Raw genomic sequence first — 19731 nt, 5'->3', positions numbered from 1 at the left:
GGAGGAATGGTAAAATATCCCCTTTAGCCAATGTTCATCTTACTCTATTATGATGCTAACTTGACATCTCCTTCCAATAGTGCTTCTAGGATATTTGCCTTAAACCAGGGTATCTTTTTTAATCGACTCAAATTAAACAATTTAGTTTGGTCCTTGGACCCCGGTCCCATGAGAACATAGCCCCTTTCGTGACTGTGATGCACAGAGTGAATCCACATGCAGTCACTTCCTAGCCCATAGCAAACCAACCTATGTTGACCATGAAGGACTGGTTCTGCCCGAACCGTTCGTTATACAAGTAGAAATTTCAAAGGTACTCACAGTTGCACGAGGGTTTCGGACAAAAATACGTGATGGTTTGAAAGCTCGGCGTTGCTAATAAACATTTTAAATATTTTTTAGAAACTGGTCAACACTGCATTATTTCCGGCGTTGGGTGCATGATGCGCATGCGCTGTGATCACAGTGCAGGCGCACCAGGCAGCCAAATACGGAAATAAAGCCATTTTGAACAGTGTTGACCAGTTTATAAAAAAATATTTAAAATGTTTATTAGCAACACAGAGCTTTCAAACAATCACGTATTTGTCCGAAACCCTTGTGCAACTGTGAGTACCTTTGAAATGTCTGTGATACTTGTATAACGAACGGTTCGGGCAGAACCAGTCCTTCATGGTCAACATAGGTTGGTTTGCTATGGACTAGGAAGTGACTGTGGATTCACTCAGTGCATCACAGTCACGAAAGGGGCCAATGAGAACATTACCACAGCAGCTCAACCCCCAAGACATGAAAGAAACTGCAGACGGTGTCACATTATCATCATCATCATCATTTTATTCTCAATAGAAAACTCTTCAGTAGAACGTTTGATTTTTCAGCTTAGAAAATTACAGACATCTGTCAAGTGGAAAAATATAGAGCTCTGTATATCTTTATTATCAAGTACAGCGAATCAGTCCATCTTCCATTCGTTTGGTTAAGAATAATAATGGTACCATTTAATCCCCTTCACCATAAACATTTAGACACGAGACAATAACGGAAGAAGCAGCAGCAGGTCGACTTCCAAACGGCAGCAGCTCGTCGCCCCGTCGTGGGAGGCTCACTGGACTCACCAACTGATCCCAGATCCTTGTGTCCTCCACTACACCTTCAAGTGTCAATAGGCTCTATCCAGATAATGTCATCTAGTAATATACAAGTTAACAATAGACTCTATCCAAATAGTTGTCGTCTATATATACAAGTTGGGACAAGATGGCTATCGTTTCCTTCTTTTTAACTAAGCAAGCCTCAGGCTAGAAAATAGCTAGCAGGCCTCTCTAGGGCTAATCGTCAAGCGTTCTCTCCTCTCCTGGAGACAACATGGATACCCAAGGATCAGCGTTCTCCCCCGGATTGTTTGTAACAGTATAATGCGTTGGTTAATTATATAAAATTGTACCATATTGAAGTGATCATTTACTGCTGTGATATTGTACCATATTCAAGTAATTAAATGTGTATGACATTGTACCATATTGAAGGAATCATTTAATGTTCTGATATTGTACCATATTAAAGGGATAATTTAATGTTGTGATATTGTACCATATTGAGGGGATCATGTAATGCGTTATTGTACCATATTGAGGGGATCATGTAATGTGTTATTGTACCATATTGAGGGGATCATGTAATGTGTTATTGTACCATATTGAGGGGATCATTTAATGTTGTGATATTGTACCATACTGAGGGGATCATTTAATGTGTTATTGTACCATATTGAAGGGATCATTTAATGTTATGACATTGTACCAATCAAATTGTTTTGGGGGGGGGGGGGGGTTGTCAAATTTAAAGTGTTACAGCACCACTGCTTCACAGTTTAAGGAGAACCCAGGGATTCATATCTAGCAACTTGTGCTTAATCTTTCTTTTGGTACAAGGACATCTTGATTGAATGTTTGACCCCCCCCCCCTCACTCTCACACTCTCTCTCTCTCTCTCTCTCTCCTTGGCTCACGGCCCGACACATGCATTAGGACACCCTCTGACGTTTCTTCACAAATGACTCGCTGAGTCATTGTGTTTTGAGAGAGAGGATGCGAGTAATCAAGTAAGATTTAGAAATTCAGCTAGTTTCACACAACCCTATCATTATACAAACATAGTGAGAATATTCCCTATGCTAACCACTAGGAGGCAACAAACCCAAGGCACACTAAACGGTTACATGGACCACTACACCACTCACCCGCAAGTAGGCATACTTTGCATAGGAACAAAGAAAAACATTAAAAAAAAAAAAAAAAAAAAAAAAAAAAACGGTCTGTAAAAGAAATTCAAAATGTTGGGGTGGTGGGATTCTTTAGGAAGTCAACATTCAAGCATCTGGTGAGATCAAGCAGTCTGGCTGAAATCAAGTTCACCCAAAGGCCTTTGACATATATATATATTCTTTTTAAATAGGCTAGAATATCATCTCACCTCAGTGTATGCGTCTGTGCTGGAGAACACAGCAGCAGCAACAAGTATCTTCAAATGCTGACCACCATAATACATCTGCTTGTACCTCAAACTCTAGCTCATCTTTAGTTCAACCCTCTGCTACTAAAGACCGTTTGTATGTAAAATGAAAGGACAAGATAAGAGATGCGTCAACAACCCATCAGTCAACTGGTTCAATGGATCATGGGACGGACAAAAGATTAACGTGATTCAAAATATATGTTTTTGTGCTTTCAGTTCACATATACAACATGTAACACTAGGTGACGGCTGTGCAGTGACTAAAACAATAATATAAAGGCATTTGAATGTTTGAGGCCTGCATTCTTTGGTCTTTATGCACTCATCCTTGTCGGGGCACGGTTAGCCTCACCACGAGGGCGTGCACAACCAGAGGCCTTCAAAACATTCTACTTTAGTAAGTGTACATCATATTATGAACAGGCAATTTGTTCAAATTCAAAATAGGTGGATGATCGCTACCAAAAAATAAAGAGCCTTTTCAGTATCTGTATATGAGATTTCTGTCTCTTCACAGTGTCACAACAGTACGATGAGTCTCCTAAGTGATCTGTTCTGGTGACGAAAACAGGCTGCCTTTCTCATGCAGCATTTAACAAGTCAATATTACCTCACTCCCCTCCTTCCTCTCTCCGTTTCCCTCCCTCCCATCCCCTCCTCACCCTCCCATAAGCCCAATTGACCAGTGTGGAGTGTGCTGTTTAATCAACCAAGCCTCCTCGACCCACGGTTCAGACGACGGCTGGATTTGCACTGGCATAGAAAGTATCACTAATAATAACCTATTTCACCAAGATCTGATCTTTCTGGCTCAAACCCATGAAGTCATATACTGTAATTCCCCTCTCATTTCAACACTGTAATGTACAAATGTAAAAGACCAGATCTGGGCCACACAGGGTTAAAGAATCTTGACTTGTGAAAGTCCTGTCAGTCAGAGGCCTCTAGCCTTGTATCATGTTTACACCTTCTTCTTCTACATCTGTGACCAAGGTGATGATCATCAATATCTCCCTGGGGGCAAGGTGGGTGGGTGTGGGTGTGTGTGTGTGTGTGTGGGGGGGGGGGGGGGGGGGGGGGGGGGCATTCTTGTGTGTGTAGCAGCGGCTGGGGCTATAGACATACAGCCTTGCTCTGCAGAACACTGCAGTACTTAGAACTCAAGATGGATGGATGAAAGGAGGAGGGGAGCCGCATAACTGATGGAGGCACCAAGTCGTCAATCTCCCCCGACCTGGACTCTACTTCTGCCTGCCTTGCTTGCTTAAGCCGAGCCGGGCTTTAACTACCGAAGGCAGCATTAACAGGTTATAAAGCTACTGTAGGTAAAATAACATCAGGATGAAGCAATTCTCAATTCTTATGTGCTTACATGTCAACGTAGGGTGGTATAAGTGATGGACTTAAGTTAAGCATATGGTTTAAAGGTGTCCATCGACCAATCCAAGAGGCTGGCCCAAACTGTTACATACCACCTAATGTGACCATGTACTGCTGAGAGCTGCTGGCCCAAACTGTTACAGTACATACCACCTAATGTGACCATGTACTGCTGGCCCACACTGTTACATACCACCTAATGTGACCATGTACTGCTGGCCCACACTGTTACATACCACCTAATGTGACCATGTACTGCTGGCCCACACTGTTACATACCACCTAATGTGACCATGTACTGCTGGCCCACACTGTTACATACCACCTAATGTGACCATGTACTGCTGGCCCACACTGTTACATACCACCTAATGTGACCATGTACTGCTGGCCCACACTGTTACATACCACCTAATGTGACCATGTACTGCTGGCCCACACTGTTACATACCACCTAATGTGACCATGTACTCATCATCATCTCATCATCTCTGCTGATTTCATTGAACTTTAAAAAGTAACGTCTTTGTTTGATCCATAATTTCTTCACACTGGTCGACAACCACTGGTGTGGGTTAAGACTTAAACGTAAGACCCACAAAGTCACGTTAGTACAATATCCCTTTTTTATCACAGCTTGAAACAGCTAATGGAGCGCCGATTTTCACTGTGTCGTCGTCATAAGACCATCTTCAAGACAATGGAGTGCTGATTTTCACTGTGTCGTCGTAATAAGACCATCTTCAAGACAATGGAGTGCTGATTTTCACTGTGTCGTCGTCATAAGACCATCTTCAAGACAATGGAGTGCTGATTTTCACTGTCGTCGTAAGACCATCTTCAAGATAATGGAGTGCTGATTTTCACTGTGTCGTCGTAAGACCATCTTCAAGACAAGCGCGATACAAAATCACCACAGTCGGTGACAAATACAATATTGCAGGAATTCAAAGCTTGCTATTGTACTATGACACTTCCAATTTGAAAGTAGAACAATTTCAGCCCAAAAAATAAAAAATGCATTCCCAATGACCAAAGTAAGCTTTTATATACAGTAAGACCACAGCAGAACACGGGGCTTAGCTCAGCATAGCCGGAACCAGTAGTTTACGTCCATTTAATTCATCCAGTGATTAACCTCGCGAGCCTCCCGTGAACCTGTGCCTGCACTGGCCCGTACTCGACCACCTCCCCGTCCACCGTTATGATCCCTTTGGGCGAGTAGGGCTCCAGCCGCAGTGCTCGCACCTTAACGTACACCAGATGCTGACAGTTATTGGCGAGATGTGTGCCCTTCTCCATGGCCAGGAACAGCCTCAGCAGGGCACTGCGTGAGATCCCCGCGCGGACGTAGAAGAGGTGGATGACGCCGTCGTCCAGGGTGGAGCCGGGCGCCGCGTGGAGATCCTCGGCCAGGTGGGACTGGTACATGGCCAGCATGAGGACGAACTCCTCCTCCGGCACCACCACCCAGCTGCTCGGCAACGGCTGGTCCAGAGGGGGCAGCAGAGAGTCGGGTGGGCCGGTGGCGGGGGCGGCTAGGGCGGTGCCGCCACCGCGAGAAGGCGTGGCCTCCCTCCTCTGGACCTTGAGAGAGTTGTTGGAGTTACAGGAGTTGTGGAAGGTGTGGTGGGGGGCGGCGTTCTGGCGCGGAGGAGATTCCGTCGGTCGACAGAGAAGGGAGGCGGGGCAAAATGTGGACGACGACGACGAGTGAGACTCCTCGGGCCGCAGCGTCACGTCGTTGTCTCCCGTCTCGCCCTCCTCGTCGGCCGGCAGGTACGCCAGCTTGCCCTGGTAGACCCGGAGCGACGCCAGCCTGACCAGGGTGCCCACGGTGAAACGTGCCGGTCCCACGTGCCGGTACTTCTCGCTCTCCACGTCGACGTCCGCCACGAAGCCCCAGGCCAGCGACAGGAAGGAGAAGAGGCGCGGGCTGGAGGCCAGGTGGATGGAGGCCAGGTCCATGCGGGATACCAGGCCCCGGCACAGCAGGAAGCCACAGCTCACCAGCAGCTCCTCACTCGACACTGGCTGGGCCCTGGAGGGAGGGAGGGCAAAGACAAGATTTAGACTCTAAAGAAGGACCTGGGAAGAGATGAGGATTATCTGGACATTCTATAGTAACAGGTGGGGTTAATCAGAGGCGACCCCGACCAGCCCAACCAGGTACATCCCAACACCCACCCTGGTTGTGGTAGCCTCCGATTAACCCCAGCTGAGATGGTCAGAATACAAACTGAAGAAGGGCGTGTTGCCCCGAAATGTCACCTGGAAATAAGAAGTCATACTGCAGTGCTGTCCTAGTCTCTTTTTCATAGTGCACAAATAGAAATTCACATGAAAATAGTTATTGGGAAAAAAAAACATGAAATGAGTAAGTTCACAGCCTGCGGATACATTTGGCTGTGCAAAGCTAAAGCTGGCTTGAACAACGCCACTGACCCTTAGCTGCCAGAGAGGTACCTCTCTTTCTGACTTGTTCACAATTTGTAGGTCGCTTTGGTCATAAGAGCGTCAGCTTTTACAATGTAAATGTTGAGAAAGCATTGAGCACATGAACCAACACTACACTGTTTTGATGTGTTATAGTAAGGAGCTGTCAAAAGTTTCTAATTCTTTTACAAGCTGGATCTGTTTATATGACAATGATGCTGGTTAAGGGTGTGCAAAGAGGAGTGTTTTGTGATTTACAGTATACATGACGGGTACTGGAGCAGAAGCACACATCTCTGAATCTTGAGTTTGCAATGTAAATAAATAACATACAAGCACATTTTGGGAAATCAATTTCAGGGTTCCCATAGACATTGCAAAATGAAATTCAAGGATTTTTAAGTACTTTTCCAAGCACTATCTCATTTTCAAGGATGTCACTCGAAGGATACAATTAACTTATAAATGCTGTTTTTTTAAGCATCTTCTTGGCCTGCTTGGCAGCTAGAGCATCACATGCGAAGAAATGAGGAAGAGCAGTTGGAGTGCGCGAGACAGTGACTGGTCAGATTTGATTAAAACAGAACAAAAAAACGATTTCTTGATTTAGAACAATTTGATCATGGATGAACAAAACATTCAATGCGAATGGTTGATTTTAATTTCAAGGACTTTTTAAGCACCTTGTTAAAATAATTAGCTGTTTAAGGAATTCCAGGCCTTTACTTTTTTTTGTAAAAAAATCTAGCACTTTAAGCACTTCAAGGACCTTGTGCGAACCCTGCAATTTATGCTGAAGTTGCAGATTAAATCTTAAATACAAGCTCCAGATCTAGGAGGAGAGACCGAATCATTTTACAGGCCACTGGGCCCCCAGCAGACACAGCAGGCCAGTCAGACAACAAAGACAGTCCCAGCTGCGAGACCAGGAACAGGGGTGGAAGGTCATAACAACCCCCTCCACTTACACACCACACACACACACATGCCTGCCGTCACCACCCACAGAAGGCTAAATAATGCGATGACTGGATCTCTCAATGGAGATCATATCCATATTCATGCTGCAGATCACATTCAGTAGTCCTGCTGTCCAGAGCAGATAATCTACATCTCCTCCATTCAGGTTCTCACTGGATCTGGTGAAACAGGAACAGGAGGACATCCACTATTATTCAAATATATATATCCTTGTCCTTGCAATGAGAGGAGAATCAACTGAATGGAAAACATAACGCTATGATACAACAGACAAGGCAACATCTTTAGTGAATTACTATTTTACTTACCATTTCCTCTACAGATACATTTAAATTGGTAGTAGTTTGTGTTTGGTATTTGGTCTCCAAACAATTCTTTTTTATTCCCGTTTAATATTCTACAACTTTTTTTTTTTTTATTCAAAACGTATTTGAATTCGGAAAAGAAATAGAAAAGGCACCGCCAAAATTATTAGACCAAAATATTCAGTTCCAAAATCCATTGACCAAAACATCTGTGATCAAGTGCTTGTACTGAGCTTCCTGCATGTGTGTATCTACTGGCTAATTCTACTCCAGTGGCTCCAGACCTCCCAGGTTTGAAGGGGCCCTTCTCCCTACTGCACCTTTCATATCTGAAAGTTATGTATAAACTTTAAAGTGTGTGTGTGCATAAATTAATGAACCTCAGTAAATATGCAATTTAATGGATAGATACACAACATTTATTTATTTAATTGTGTTGATGTTTTCATTTCTGCAAAATAAGTAAACATTTAGTTCCGTTTGGTAAACATTGCACTATGAACAGTCCATCAGTGTACTGTATGTATGTAGGGGCAGGTTCAATTACAGTCCATGATATTATCCACTTCAGTTTAGTCAAATTGTCCAATTCTCCTCCAAGTTCAAGGCAATATTGGCAAATGGCAACATCTCACTGGCCTCAGAATGTTACCCATGCAGGACTGGTATTTGATGCATCGTCTGTAAACCACCAGCAGAGGGAGACTCTCACTTGAGCAAGGCATCTTGAATGGTCCAATTAATTTCCATCACTTGTAAAGTTGTAATACAGTACATTGTCTCACGGGAGTTACTAATAATAATAATACCCTGTGCATTCCAGCATCAACTCACTGGAGCTGCAACAGTATTACACCAAATCCATACATTCACCATGAATTACACAGATCCATTCTAGCGCCAACTCAATTGGTCCACATACAACACATACTGTAGACTCAGTGAACTCCTACATTCAACCCAGAATAATACCAGATACATTCTAGCTCGGGCCACCACAGGACAACCTGGATCAACCACAGTGGGAGATATTCTGGATGTCCCTGGTGTGTGTGTGTGTGTGTGTGTGTGTGTGTGAGAGAGAGAGGAGAAAAGAGGTGAGGGAGAGAAGAGAAGAGAAAGAGAGAGAAGAGAAAGAGAGAAAATAGAAAGAGAGACAGAAGAGAAAGAGAGAGAAGACAAAGAGAAAGAGAAGGGAAAGAGAGAGGGCAATAAAAGAAAGAGAGGGAGAGAAGAGAAATAGAGAGAGAAGAGAGATAGAGAGAGAGGGGGACAATACAGAGTCTGGTCCCTTCCTCCATTGTTGCTAGTGCTCTGGTCAGAACACCATTGTGTGAAGAGGCTGATGGGCTGATAATGTAGCAGTGCTGAATAAGAGAGGCTCTTTAGTAAGGAAAGAACCAGCATTGGGAGGTGTATTCTTCAATACTATTCACTACTGGCCTTAAATCCTAATGTAGACGTAACAACCTTAAGAATAGTTCCCTATCCTTGAGTGTATTGTTGTCGATAACAGGTTAATTTTCCTGCTCTTTATGCCTCATCAGATATGAAAGGATGTTGCTTAGACTGAGAGGGAACAGGGGGCGGAACTGTTCATTTGAAAGTCTGCCCAGAGATGAACACTACAGTATGTAGAGAGTTGGAGTGGAAAATATTGAAGTTGTCTATTGTTATTAAGTTCCATTTCTAAACGTTAAAAAAAAAGATGATTCCTGTAACCAATGAAACTATTTTTGACCACCTCCTCTACCATGTCAGCATGACCAACCTTTATATACTGGTGATCCTCATCTACCATGTCAGCATGACCAACCTCTATATACTGATGATCCTCATCTACCATGTCAGCATGACCAACCTCTATATACTGATGATCCTCACAAGGGCGTAACTCTGTTGTCAGTGTTGGGGGGGACACATTTGAAGGCGTGGTCAGTGGCGGAGGGGTGCTACGTATAGTAAAAAAAGGGGTCCCCCCCTTTTCGTATTTTTTTTTAAATCAGTTGTGCAAGTCAATTTTGGTGAGTTGTTTCTATATAATTCACTTATGACAAGTCATAATGCCGCACAAGTCTCGGAACGTGCATACTACGTTGTGTGTGTGTGTGTGTGAGAGAGAGAGAGAGAGAGAGAGAGAGAGAGAGAGAGAGAGAGATCGCGCTATTCATCACAGTTTCACACCAAACTGGGGAGGGGTGTTACAGTATGTAGCCTGTTTGAGCACACCTGAATACTGGGCTGTTGTTGATATGCAAAGACAGCTGTGGTACTTAGTGCCGGGGCCTTTGCATGAAATTTGGCTCAGAGATGGCCAAGCAGCCGTTTTCCTATCACGTCGCGTCACCGTTTATTATCGTGCAGCGGACACTAACTGCATTCTGAAAACATGCCGGGGACACTAACTACATTCTGAAAACATGCCGGGGACACTAACTACATTCTGAAAACATGCCGGGGACATTTCCCGCGGACCCCCCCCTTAGTTACGCCCCTGATCACACTACAGCTCGTCAAACAAAATCAGGATGTTAAAAATGTGGATGTGGAGTCTTGAAATTTTCCTGATCTTTCACATAAACACACATACACACACACCATTTAGCTGTTTGTCAAACCTGCAGCCAGAGTTGGTTGAGAAGGATGCCACTAAGCACATCCTACCCTATACATGGAAGAGTTTGATTGATTGAAAACTTTATTAACAGATTGCAGAATGGGTACAATACAGTACAGCTCAATACACACAATTGTTAAGGGGATGCAGACCAGAGAAAGACTTTCGTCTTGTTTACATCAGGGTCCCCCATCAGAGGCACACTAGTTCAAAACAATAAGCATTTTCAATCCTACAGGTATTTCTAGGAACATTTTGTTTTCATTCCTTAATCACTGGTTTTCAAAGGATCACTCTTTAGATTGAATTAAGTGTGGTAAATATTTTCAATTTTCATAGTTCTTAGTACAATTCCATTTTATGATGTACAGGTAAAACATAAAGTAAAGAAATCTTCTATCCCCAAGCCATCCAGATCCTAAATAATGACTCTAAAAGATGACTGAAGCCATACTAATACACTTGTACACTATGAGGATCTAGAATGAGGACCCTGAATGACAATCAGACACTGCTCTGTGTATATGGTTATATGGGGAAAGGATTTCACTGCACTGTACATATACGTTTGTATGTGTCAAATAAACTTGAACTTGAACTAGAGACTGTATCATTCCAAAAGAGATAAGATAAGATAAGATTCAATTCTTTATTGGAGTCATTCCCATTACGGACTCTGTCAGTGGGTGCCGGCATGGGTGGACATGGAAAGGGCATCTTGTGCTCGAACATCCTTGCAGTCCTTACTTTTCTCTCCACTCCCAGTCACAACTTCCCAGTACACCAACAACCCCTTACAACATTCTCTCCGGATCTGGACCCAGTTCAGAAAACACTTTGGTTTTCACGCCATGTCACCGTCTTCACCTGTCCACAAAAACTTCCTTTTCCCTCCCTCTATGGTGGATGGAGCCTTTAGAAACTGGTCTAAGAATGGCATTTTGAGCATTTATGACTTGTACCAAGACAGTACATTTGTCCTTCACACCCTAAAGTTTAATTTACCAAAAACAATATATTTTTTTCAGATATTTGCAGATTGACCATATCTTGGAGGTGAAGGCTGCGACAAAGGCTCAGTATCTAAACTATACAATCCTTGTCCCTATACCTTCTTCTGTATTGGCCTATCCGGTATGCACGCGCTCCGTCCTCTACCGCGGCTTATGCTGGGGAGTGGCGTATGGTCGAGTGTGGGGGCGGAACTTTGTTCAGCCACCCTCTCGTGGAACGTTCCTGCTTGGCGCTCTGCGTCTCAAGCCTGTGGAACGTTCCGTCTCCGAGTGGGACCTCCAACTGGTCCTGGGTCGGTTGTCGGAGGCCCCGTTTGAGCCTCTTGAGCAGGCGCCATTGGATCTGCTGTCTTGAAGACCACGTTCTTTTTGGCCATCACCTCCGCTAGACGCGTGGGTGAGCTGTGTGCTCTCTCGGTGCGGCCTGAGTGCCTGTCTATTCGGCCGATAGCGGTGCGACTCTGAGGCCTAATCCAGTCTTCGTGCCAAAGATTATCCGGAGCTCTTTCGCTCCAGGGATATTGTGGTTCAGGCGTTCGTCCGCCTCCTCACGCTAGTGAGTTGGAGGCGGGCCTTCACCTGTCGTGTCCTGTCCGTGCACTGGGGGTTTACCTCAGGACTCAGGCTCTCAGGGCTTCAAATTTGTTTGTTACGGTGGCCCTTGCGCGGGTGAGGCGCCGTCCAAGCAGCACCTGTCACATTGGTTGTGCGGGGGCGTTGCCTTTTGCTGCACGTTGGCTGGACAGGTCCCCCCTCGGGCTGCTGCCCTGTTAGGGGGGGCCTCGGTGGAGAACATCTGTGCTGCGGCCTCCTGGTCCTCCCCGGGTCCCTTCGGTAAGTTTGACCTCATGGACATGACTGGGGGTTCTGTCTCCCAGGCGGTTCTGAGGTTTGGGACCTCCCCTCCGTCCCGCCAGTCGGTGGGCTAGCAGGGGTGTGTGGGTGTGTGCCAGGGGGTGCTGTGTCACACGTGGTCCCGCCTGTACTGTGCATTTTTAGGGGTCCCTGGTTCCCTCTTTTTCGCACTTTGGTGGAGTTGACTGCCTCCCCCCCTTCGTTAGGACAGGCGGGTGGACGGGACTCCCCTCCTCCCTGGTAGTGGGGCTTACAAGCCCTCAGGGGCTACACTTGTCGAGTCACGTGTCTGCTCTGCCCCATATCTCATAATGGCAGGAGCGAGACGAGTTGACCAGTATGATATATAACGAAAGGTTATCCTATAACCTAGTTATATGAATACTGGCAGAGCGTCTCGCTCTCAGCGCCCTGAGGTCCCTTGGTTGGGTTTTCAGTGTTGGAAACCTTTTTTTCCGAAGAAGGTAGAGTGTGACCATGTCCGGCGTCTTATAGCAGGACGCTGGGGCGTGGCCTGGTCAGGTGCATGGGTGCAAATTGTTTGTTCATGAGCACAGTAGGTGCTAGGAGATAAGAGTTCTCATAATGGCAGGATCGAGACGCTCTGCCAGTATTCATATAACTAGGTTATTATAGGATAACCTTTCGTTCTCATTCTATTGGATAATTATTCTTTGATGGTCTGACTATGAGTTCATTCGTATTCTATGGTTTTCTTTGTTGCAACTCCACATCAAAAAGTTGAGAACATGACATTTTAGTTGCCTAAGAGATGTGATAATTAGTTTGGCGTCTGGCTTCTCCAAGTCCATCTGTGTTAGATCAGTGTGCAGTCACAGTGCCTGTTAAAATATCACATAAAACACACACACACGTCCACACACATGTTTATGTTACATTACATAGGCTTATATGCATTCTGTATACTAACCCTAACCGTAACCCCACCCTAAACCTAACCATCACACTCAAGGGCGTAACTCTGTTGTCAGTGTTGGGGGGGACACATTTGGGGGCGTGGTCAGTGGCGGAGGGGTGCTACGTATAGTAAAAAAAGGGGTGTCCCCCTTTTCGTAATTTTTTTTTTTAAATCAGTTGTGCAAGTCAATTTGTGTGTTGTTTCTATATAATTCACTTATGACAAGTCATAATGCCGCGCAAGTCTCGGAACGTGCATACTACGTTGTGTGTGTATATATATATGAGAGCGAGAGAGAGAGAGAGAGAGAGAGAGAGAGAGAGAGAGCGCTATTCATCACAGTTTCACACCAAACTGGGGAGGGGTGTTACAGTATGTAGCCTGTTTGAGCACACCTGAATACTGGGCTGTTGTTGATATGCAAAGACAGCTGTGGTACTTAGTGCCGGGGCCTTTGCATGAAATTTGGCTCAGAGATGGCCAAGCAGCCGTTTATTATCGTGCAGCGGACACTAACTGCATTCTGAAAACATGCCGGGGACACTAACTACATTCTGAAAACATGCCGGGGACACTAACTACATTCTGAAAACATGCCGGGGACATTTCCCGTGGACCCCCCCCTTAGTTACGCCCCTGGATCCTCATCTACCATGTCAGCATGACCAACCTCTCCAAATACCTGGACCACGGCACTGGCACCTTGACCACGGCACTGGCACTACAAGCTAATACATGTGTCCGAACTGGCTGAGTCTCTGGACTCAGAGTACTGCAACACTCTGCTGGGATACTATGACTTTTCTGGGGATGACTGTGCCAGCGTTTTCAAAGGAAAGAGACAGGTGAATCCGTTGAATAAGCTGCAGAAGAACCCTAGATTCCAGAAGGCTTTTAGTCAGCTTGGCGCATTGTCGCTGGTAACAGATGAGCTCCAACAGGAGATGGAGTCCTTCACATGCATTATGGATGGCCATGGTTGGATGAAGTCAGTTGATGCTGTGTGAGCCAAGATGCTGCAGAAAATTATGGGTGCTGATAAAGTCCTGGATGCAAACTCCAAAGTAGACATTGAACGCCTGCCTCCCCCCAAGGTCTGTCTCATCCCACATGTACAGCAAGCCAACTTCAGAGTCGCCTCAATCAATCAATCAATCAATCAATCAATCAATCAATCAGCCTGCTACAAAAGAGAAGAACAGCCCATATTCAAGAGGCCCAAAGCCTATGATCAAAGTATGGACTGGGAAAAACAATGGATGAGGAGGTGTTAGAACTAGGGATGGCCGATATTATCGGCCGACCGATATCACATTTTACTGCCGATATCGGCCGATAATATCGGAAAATATCGGTATTGGTAAAAAGATAAAAAAAAACAATAACAATATTGCATCCAGTGAAATTATTAGTTACCTGAAATTATTCCGTTTTTTTGGGGGGGAAACCCTGCATATATCGGTATCGGTTGATATCGGTTGATATCGGTATCGGAAATTAAGAGTTGGACAATATCGGAATATCGGTATCGGTAAAAAAGCCAATATCGAGCATCCCTAGTTAGAACCTGTCTGGACGGTTGGACCCATCCTCCGTCCTTCTCTTGTTGAGGTACTGGCTCAGAAAGTGGAGTCAGAATAAATAAGGAGGCAGATTACGCAAAAAATAACATGGATGAGGAGGATGGAGAGTACGAGTGTGATGAGGCGGAAGAAGAGATGGAGATCGAAGAGATAGACTTTGACAATTGTTTGTGATTATGATGATTAGTAGTTTAGGGCACAAAATACAAATAGAAAAAAAGACTTGAATGTTGTGTCAACAAAGAAGATATCCAGTCCATGATATCCAGTGCATATGAAAACATATAGTTTGAACCTTAACAATAAATAAATCACTGATCAAAATCGCATGGGAAAATGTGTTAATTTGTCTCTATAGAATTGTTTATGCAAAACTATAATATTTAGGGCATAACAGCATGGACACAATCTTTATTATTATAATATTATTTCCAATATTAACCTAAATCGATCTCGTCCAATGCACTACATTTTAGTAAAAAGGGAAAATAGAGATGTGATATACATTTTTTCAGCGTTTTTTTGCTTATTCTGTCCTGAATATTTAACAAAGATGTGATTGAATCTTAAAAATAACAATTGTACTGAATTCCTTGGGTCAAACTTGTTTGGGAAAATGTTTTAATTTAACTTCAAAAGTTATGCTGTTTTCTTTTTCTTATTTTTTAGGTTTTGGTTCAGGATAGGTGTAATAAAGGGTTAAAAAGAAACCCCATGGGACATTATTTCAACCTGTTACCTGTCAGAATCTTAAAATAGACACTTCAAGGATTAAGAAAAAACAGGTGGTGAAAAGAAATCCACCCTATGCAGGTGGACCTATGTTTCCATCTAGACTATATTGCTTGACCTCATGTTGGCATTCAGGGCACGCACTTGCTTGGTTTAAATCTCATTTAAACACTGCATGGTCTATAATGATTTAGCATCCGAGACCTTCACAGTGCAATGTGGTGTCCCACAAGGCTCCGTCCTGGGCCCTTTGCTATTTTCCATTTATAGGCTACCCCTCTGCAATATCATACGCAAACTTGGCATTAACTTTCATTTTAACGCAGATGACACCCAATTATGCCTACCTATTAAGCCGAACGATTCCTCCCAATTCTCGAGGCTTGCCTGCTTGCCATTAAAAGTGGATGTCGCAAAATGTTCTGCTCCTTAACGCAGATAAAACAGAGATGTTAGTCGTTGGCCCCCCAAATCAGAGAGGCCTGCTTGAGGACATCTCCCTCAAATTTGATATTTGTCATGTCTCTCAGAGCTCCACCATAAAACACTTAGGAGTATGTTTTGATTCCTCCCTCTCATTTAATGCACATATTAAAAATGTAATCTTCGTAATTGCAAATATTCGCCCTGTTCCTGTCTCATCACGTCTAGATTACTGTAATGCGCTTTTTTCAGGCCTACCTAATTCAAGCATCAGAAATCTTCAACTCGTGCAAAATGCAGCTGCACGGATACTAATTAAAACTAGAAAATTTTATCATATCACACCAATTTGTCCTCCCTACACTGGCTTCCCATTCAGGCCAGATCTGACTTTAAAGTGCTACTCCTCACTTACAACATTTCAAATGGGCTCGCACCGCTCTATCTATCCGATCTCATTTCACGATACTTGCCCGCTCGTGCTCTGCGTTCACAAAATGCGAGGCTCCTATCGATTCCAAGGCTATTCAATGCCCTTGCCCACAACATACCATATCTGCAATATATTTTTCTATGGTGCTAGGCCTACCCTCTGCCTACCCACACGGAGTAACAATGCACAGCAATAACCAGTGCATCCATTCCCTGAGATTATAATCCATCGAGATAACATCTCTATTCTACACTCACCCAGAGTAGTGGTGGATAGACGCAGCCAGAGTGTTTAACATAATGTCTCTATTCTACACTCACCCAGAGTAGTGGTGGATAGACGCAGCCAGAGTGTTTAACATAACGTCTCTATTCTACACTCACCCAGAGTTGTGGTGGATAGATGGAGCGTTTAACGCCTCTATTCTACACTCACCCAGAGTTGTGGTGGATAGATGGAGCGTTTAACGCCTCTATTCTACACTCACCCAGAGTTGTGGTGGATAGATGGAGCGTTTAACGCCTCTATTCTACACTCACCCAGAGTAGTGGTGGATAGATGGAGCGTTTAACGTCTCTATTCTACACTCACCCAGAGTAGTGGTGGATAGATGGAGCGTTTAACGTCTCTATTCTACACTCACCCAGAGTAGTGGTGGATAGACGCAGCCAGAGTGTTTAACATAACGTCTCTATTCTACACTCACCCAGAGTTGTGGTGGATAGATGGAGCGTTTAACGCCTCTATTCTACACTCACCCAGAGTTGTGGTGGATAGATGGAGCGTTTAACGTCTCTATTCTACACTCACCCAGAGTAGTGGTGGATAGATGGAGCGTTTAACGCCTCTATTCTACACTCACCCAGAGTTGTGGTGGATAGATGGAGCGTTTAACGTCTCTATTCTACACTCACCCAGAGTAGTGGTGGATAGATGGAGAGCGTTTAACGCCTCTATTCTACACTCACCCAGAGTAGTGGTGGATAGAGGCAGCCAGAGCGTTGCCCGAGCCTCCAGGCAGGACGCCCAGCGGCATCTGAATGGCTTCCTCCCAGTCCGCTCTCTCCAGCAGACCGTTTATCACCTGGGGGACAGGGGCAAGACAGAGCTAAGCACATAGATGGAATGAATGAAGTTTATTTCGAGCCATTAAATGGCATCTACAACAAAAAAAAGAAAACACACAAATCAAATTACAAGTTGGCCGAAAAGGTTAGGGCTGAAGCTACAAGCTTGTAAATGCCCTAACCCAGTGCATCATCTTAAATGTATCACTGATCTTCGTTATCAACCCACATTTATTTTTATAATAATAACAATCAAATCAATCAATTTTTAACAATTGATCGAATCAATTTGTTTCGAAACACATGGTTAGAAAACATTAGAAATCATGGGATAGCCGTCCGCCAATGGTAGGCTTTTTTTTTAATTTAATTGTTTTGGGGTAAGAATTTCTTATTTCGGTAAGAGTGCTCTCGACCACTCTTATAATTTGTTCTTGCCTGAGAAAAAAGCAACAATAAGAAAACTTTGCTGAATCCCAGGTAAGAACAAAGTAAGAGGAAATGCTAGTTAAGAACAAAATCTGTTCTTATATCACTTCATGCATGAGGCCCAATGAGATAATGATTGAAAGCATGATTTTGTTTTTCTGGAGCCATTATAATACAATTCTACCTGAATATTTTTGTTCTTATTCTTTCTAAAACAGGCACAGTTGTCTTACACTCATCACTTTGAATAAAAAACACATTATTGGTGTATTGGTAGAAAATACAAGGATTATAAAGACAACATTCACCATAGTTTCCCATTACAGCATGTTTAGAACTGGACCCAGGTAAGAAGGCTGCCATTTGGTTCCATCCCAGAATGTCCATCGATTATCACACTTTTTTTTTTTATTATATATAGCTACACACTGCTCTCTCCAGCAGACCATCCATCACCCGGGGACGAGGACCAGACAGGGGTAGACATTGTAAAATGTCCTTGCTCCATGCACATGTACACCATCACATGAACTCAAGCCCTAATGCACAGGCACTTTGTACTATAGTACAATACTCGTATACTATGACTATATGAGTCAGCAGGAAGGGCGCTAGCGGGTGTGTTGAGTAACATGAAAGTGTACACTGACGTTGGGTTTTCAACATTTACACAACTATTTGATTCAATGGTTGGTTCAGTTTTATTTTATGCTGCTTTGATGATGCACCTGAATGTAATAATATCCAGAACCGTGCCATGAGATACTTCTTGGGAGTCCATAAATATACAGCAAAAGGAGCTATAGAAGGGGACATGGGTTGGGACTCATGCTTGGTCAAACAAAAAGGTGAAATGGTTAGGTTATGGAACCGCCTGGTTCAGCTGCCAAATGACAGGGTGACTAAAAAGATATTTAACTGGGACCGAGCACGCGGTCATCCCTGGTCAAGAGAGATGTCCATGATTTTTTCTTCTGCTGACTTAAGTATGATTTTTATGAACAATCTGCAGTGTAAGGTTCACATAATTAAAACAAAATGATCAACAATCCATCAGGATAAGTGGAATGTGGAGATATGGAAAAAACATAAACTTAGAAAATATGTTGAAATTAAAGATGAGTATTTTACTGAACCTTATTTAATGTTAAACTTAAAAGAGAAGGCGGAGGTCTCTGTGTGCCCAGTTGAGGTCTGGCACCCTGCCATTGGCTGTGGAAGTGGGTAGATTCCAAGGTAAACCTGAGGAGGAGCGGTTGTGTGTTCTCTGTGATCTGGGAGTGGTGGAGAATGAATATCATTTTGTTTTTTATTGCCCCTTGTACACCGATTTGAGGAGGGCTTTATTTGAGAAAATTCTATTTGTAAATCCGGATTTGTTTTGGCAGTCTGAGAGTTGTATGTTGAGTTGGTTTTTTGTGGAGGAGATTTTCAGTTTTGCAGCATGGCACTTGAGACAAAACACACTATATCCTATATAATTGTATATGAATTCCTCTTGTTTCTTTGTTTACAGCTTGTTATATTACGTTTTATTTTGTTTTCTTTTTTTGTGGCCATCTTGGTCTATATAACTTATTGTCAAGTATACTATTATATACGTATTGTTTCTGTGTCTTGTAAGCCCATATGGGCTGGGCATACATCTGTATGTAAGACACGAAAATAAAAAACATCAATCAATCAATCAATCAATCAATCAATCAATCAATAAGCGCTAGCACTAGCCGACAATATGCACTTTAAATGGAGCACTGAGCTCTTTTATGCACTGTAGAACTGTATATATATTATTTGAAATGTTTGTGATGCTTATTCTACTTCAGGGATTGCATTGTATGTATTCTTGTATGTTTTTATATTGTATGTTTTCTGTATGAAATGAGCATTGCACCAAGACAAATCCCAATCAACCATGTGTTGAAATGGCAATAAAGTATCTATCCATCTATCCATCTACCATCTCTAATTTACAGCAGGAACTCAACAGCCTACATTAGGCCCTAATGCAGCTGGAATGCATTGCAGTAAATCAAATTTA

The 19731-nt window shown here is 43.6% G+C and overlaps 1 protein-coding gene across 1 annotated transcript in view; it reads right to left on the bottom strand.

The window, feature by feature from the left end:
* Positions 1–5019: 5019 nt before the first annotated feature.
* The window catches only part of LOC311231772 (sphingosine kinase 1-like), a gene marked incomplete at both ends in the record, with an annotated part of 112802 nt that continues 98090 nt past the window's right edge, over positions 5020–19731 (bottom strand). Inside the window, 2 exons of the mRNA XM_084318400.1 lie at positions 5020–5938; positions 17163–17278. Of these exons, the coding sequence (XP_084174526.1) occupies positions 5020–5938; positions 17163–17278 (1035 nt within the window). The remainder of the gene's footprint in view (positions 5939–17162; positions 17279–19731) is intronic.

The sequence above is a fragment of the Notolepis coatsorum genome (assembly GCF_963971535.1).
Source record: "Notolepis coatsorum genome assembly, chromosome: 7".
NCBI lineage: Eukaryota > Metazoa > Chordata > Actinopteri > Aulopiformes > Paralepididae > Notolepis > Notolepis coatsorum.
This window is presented reverse-complemented; position numbering and strand designations above follow the sequence as displayed.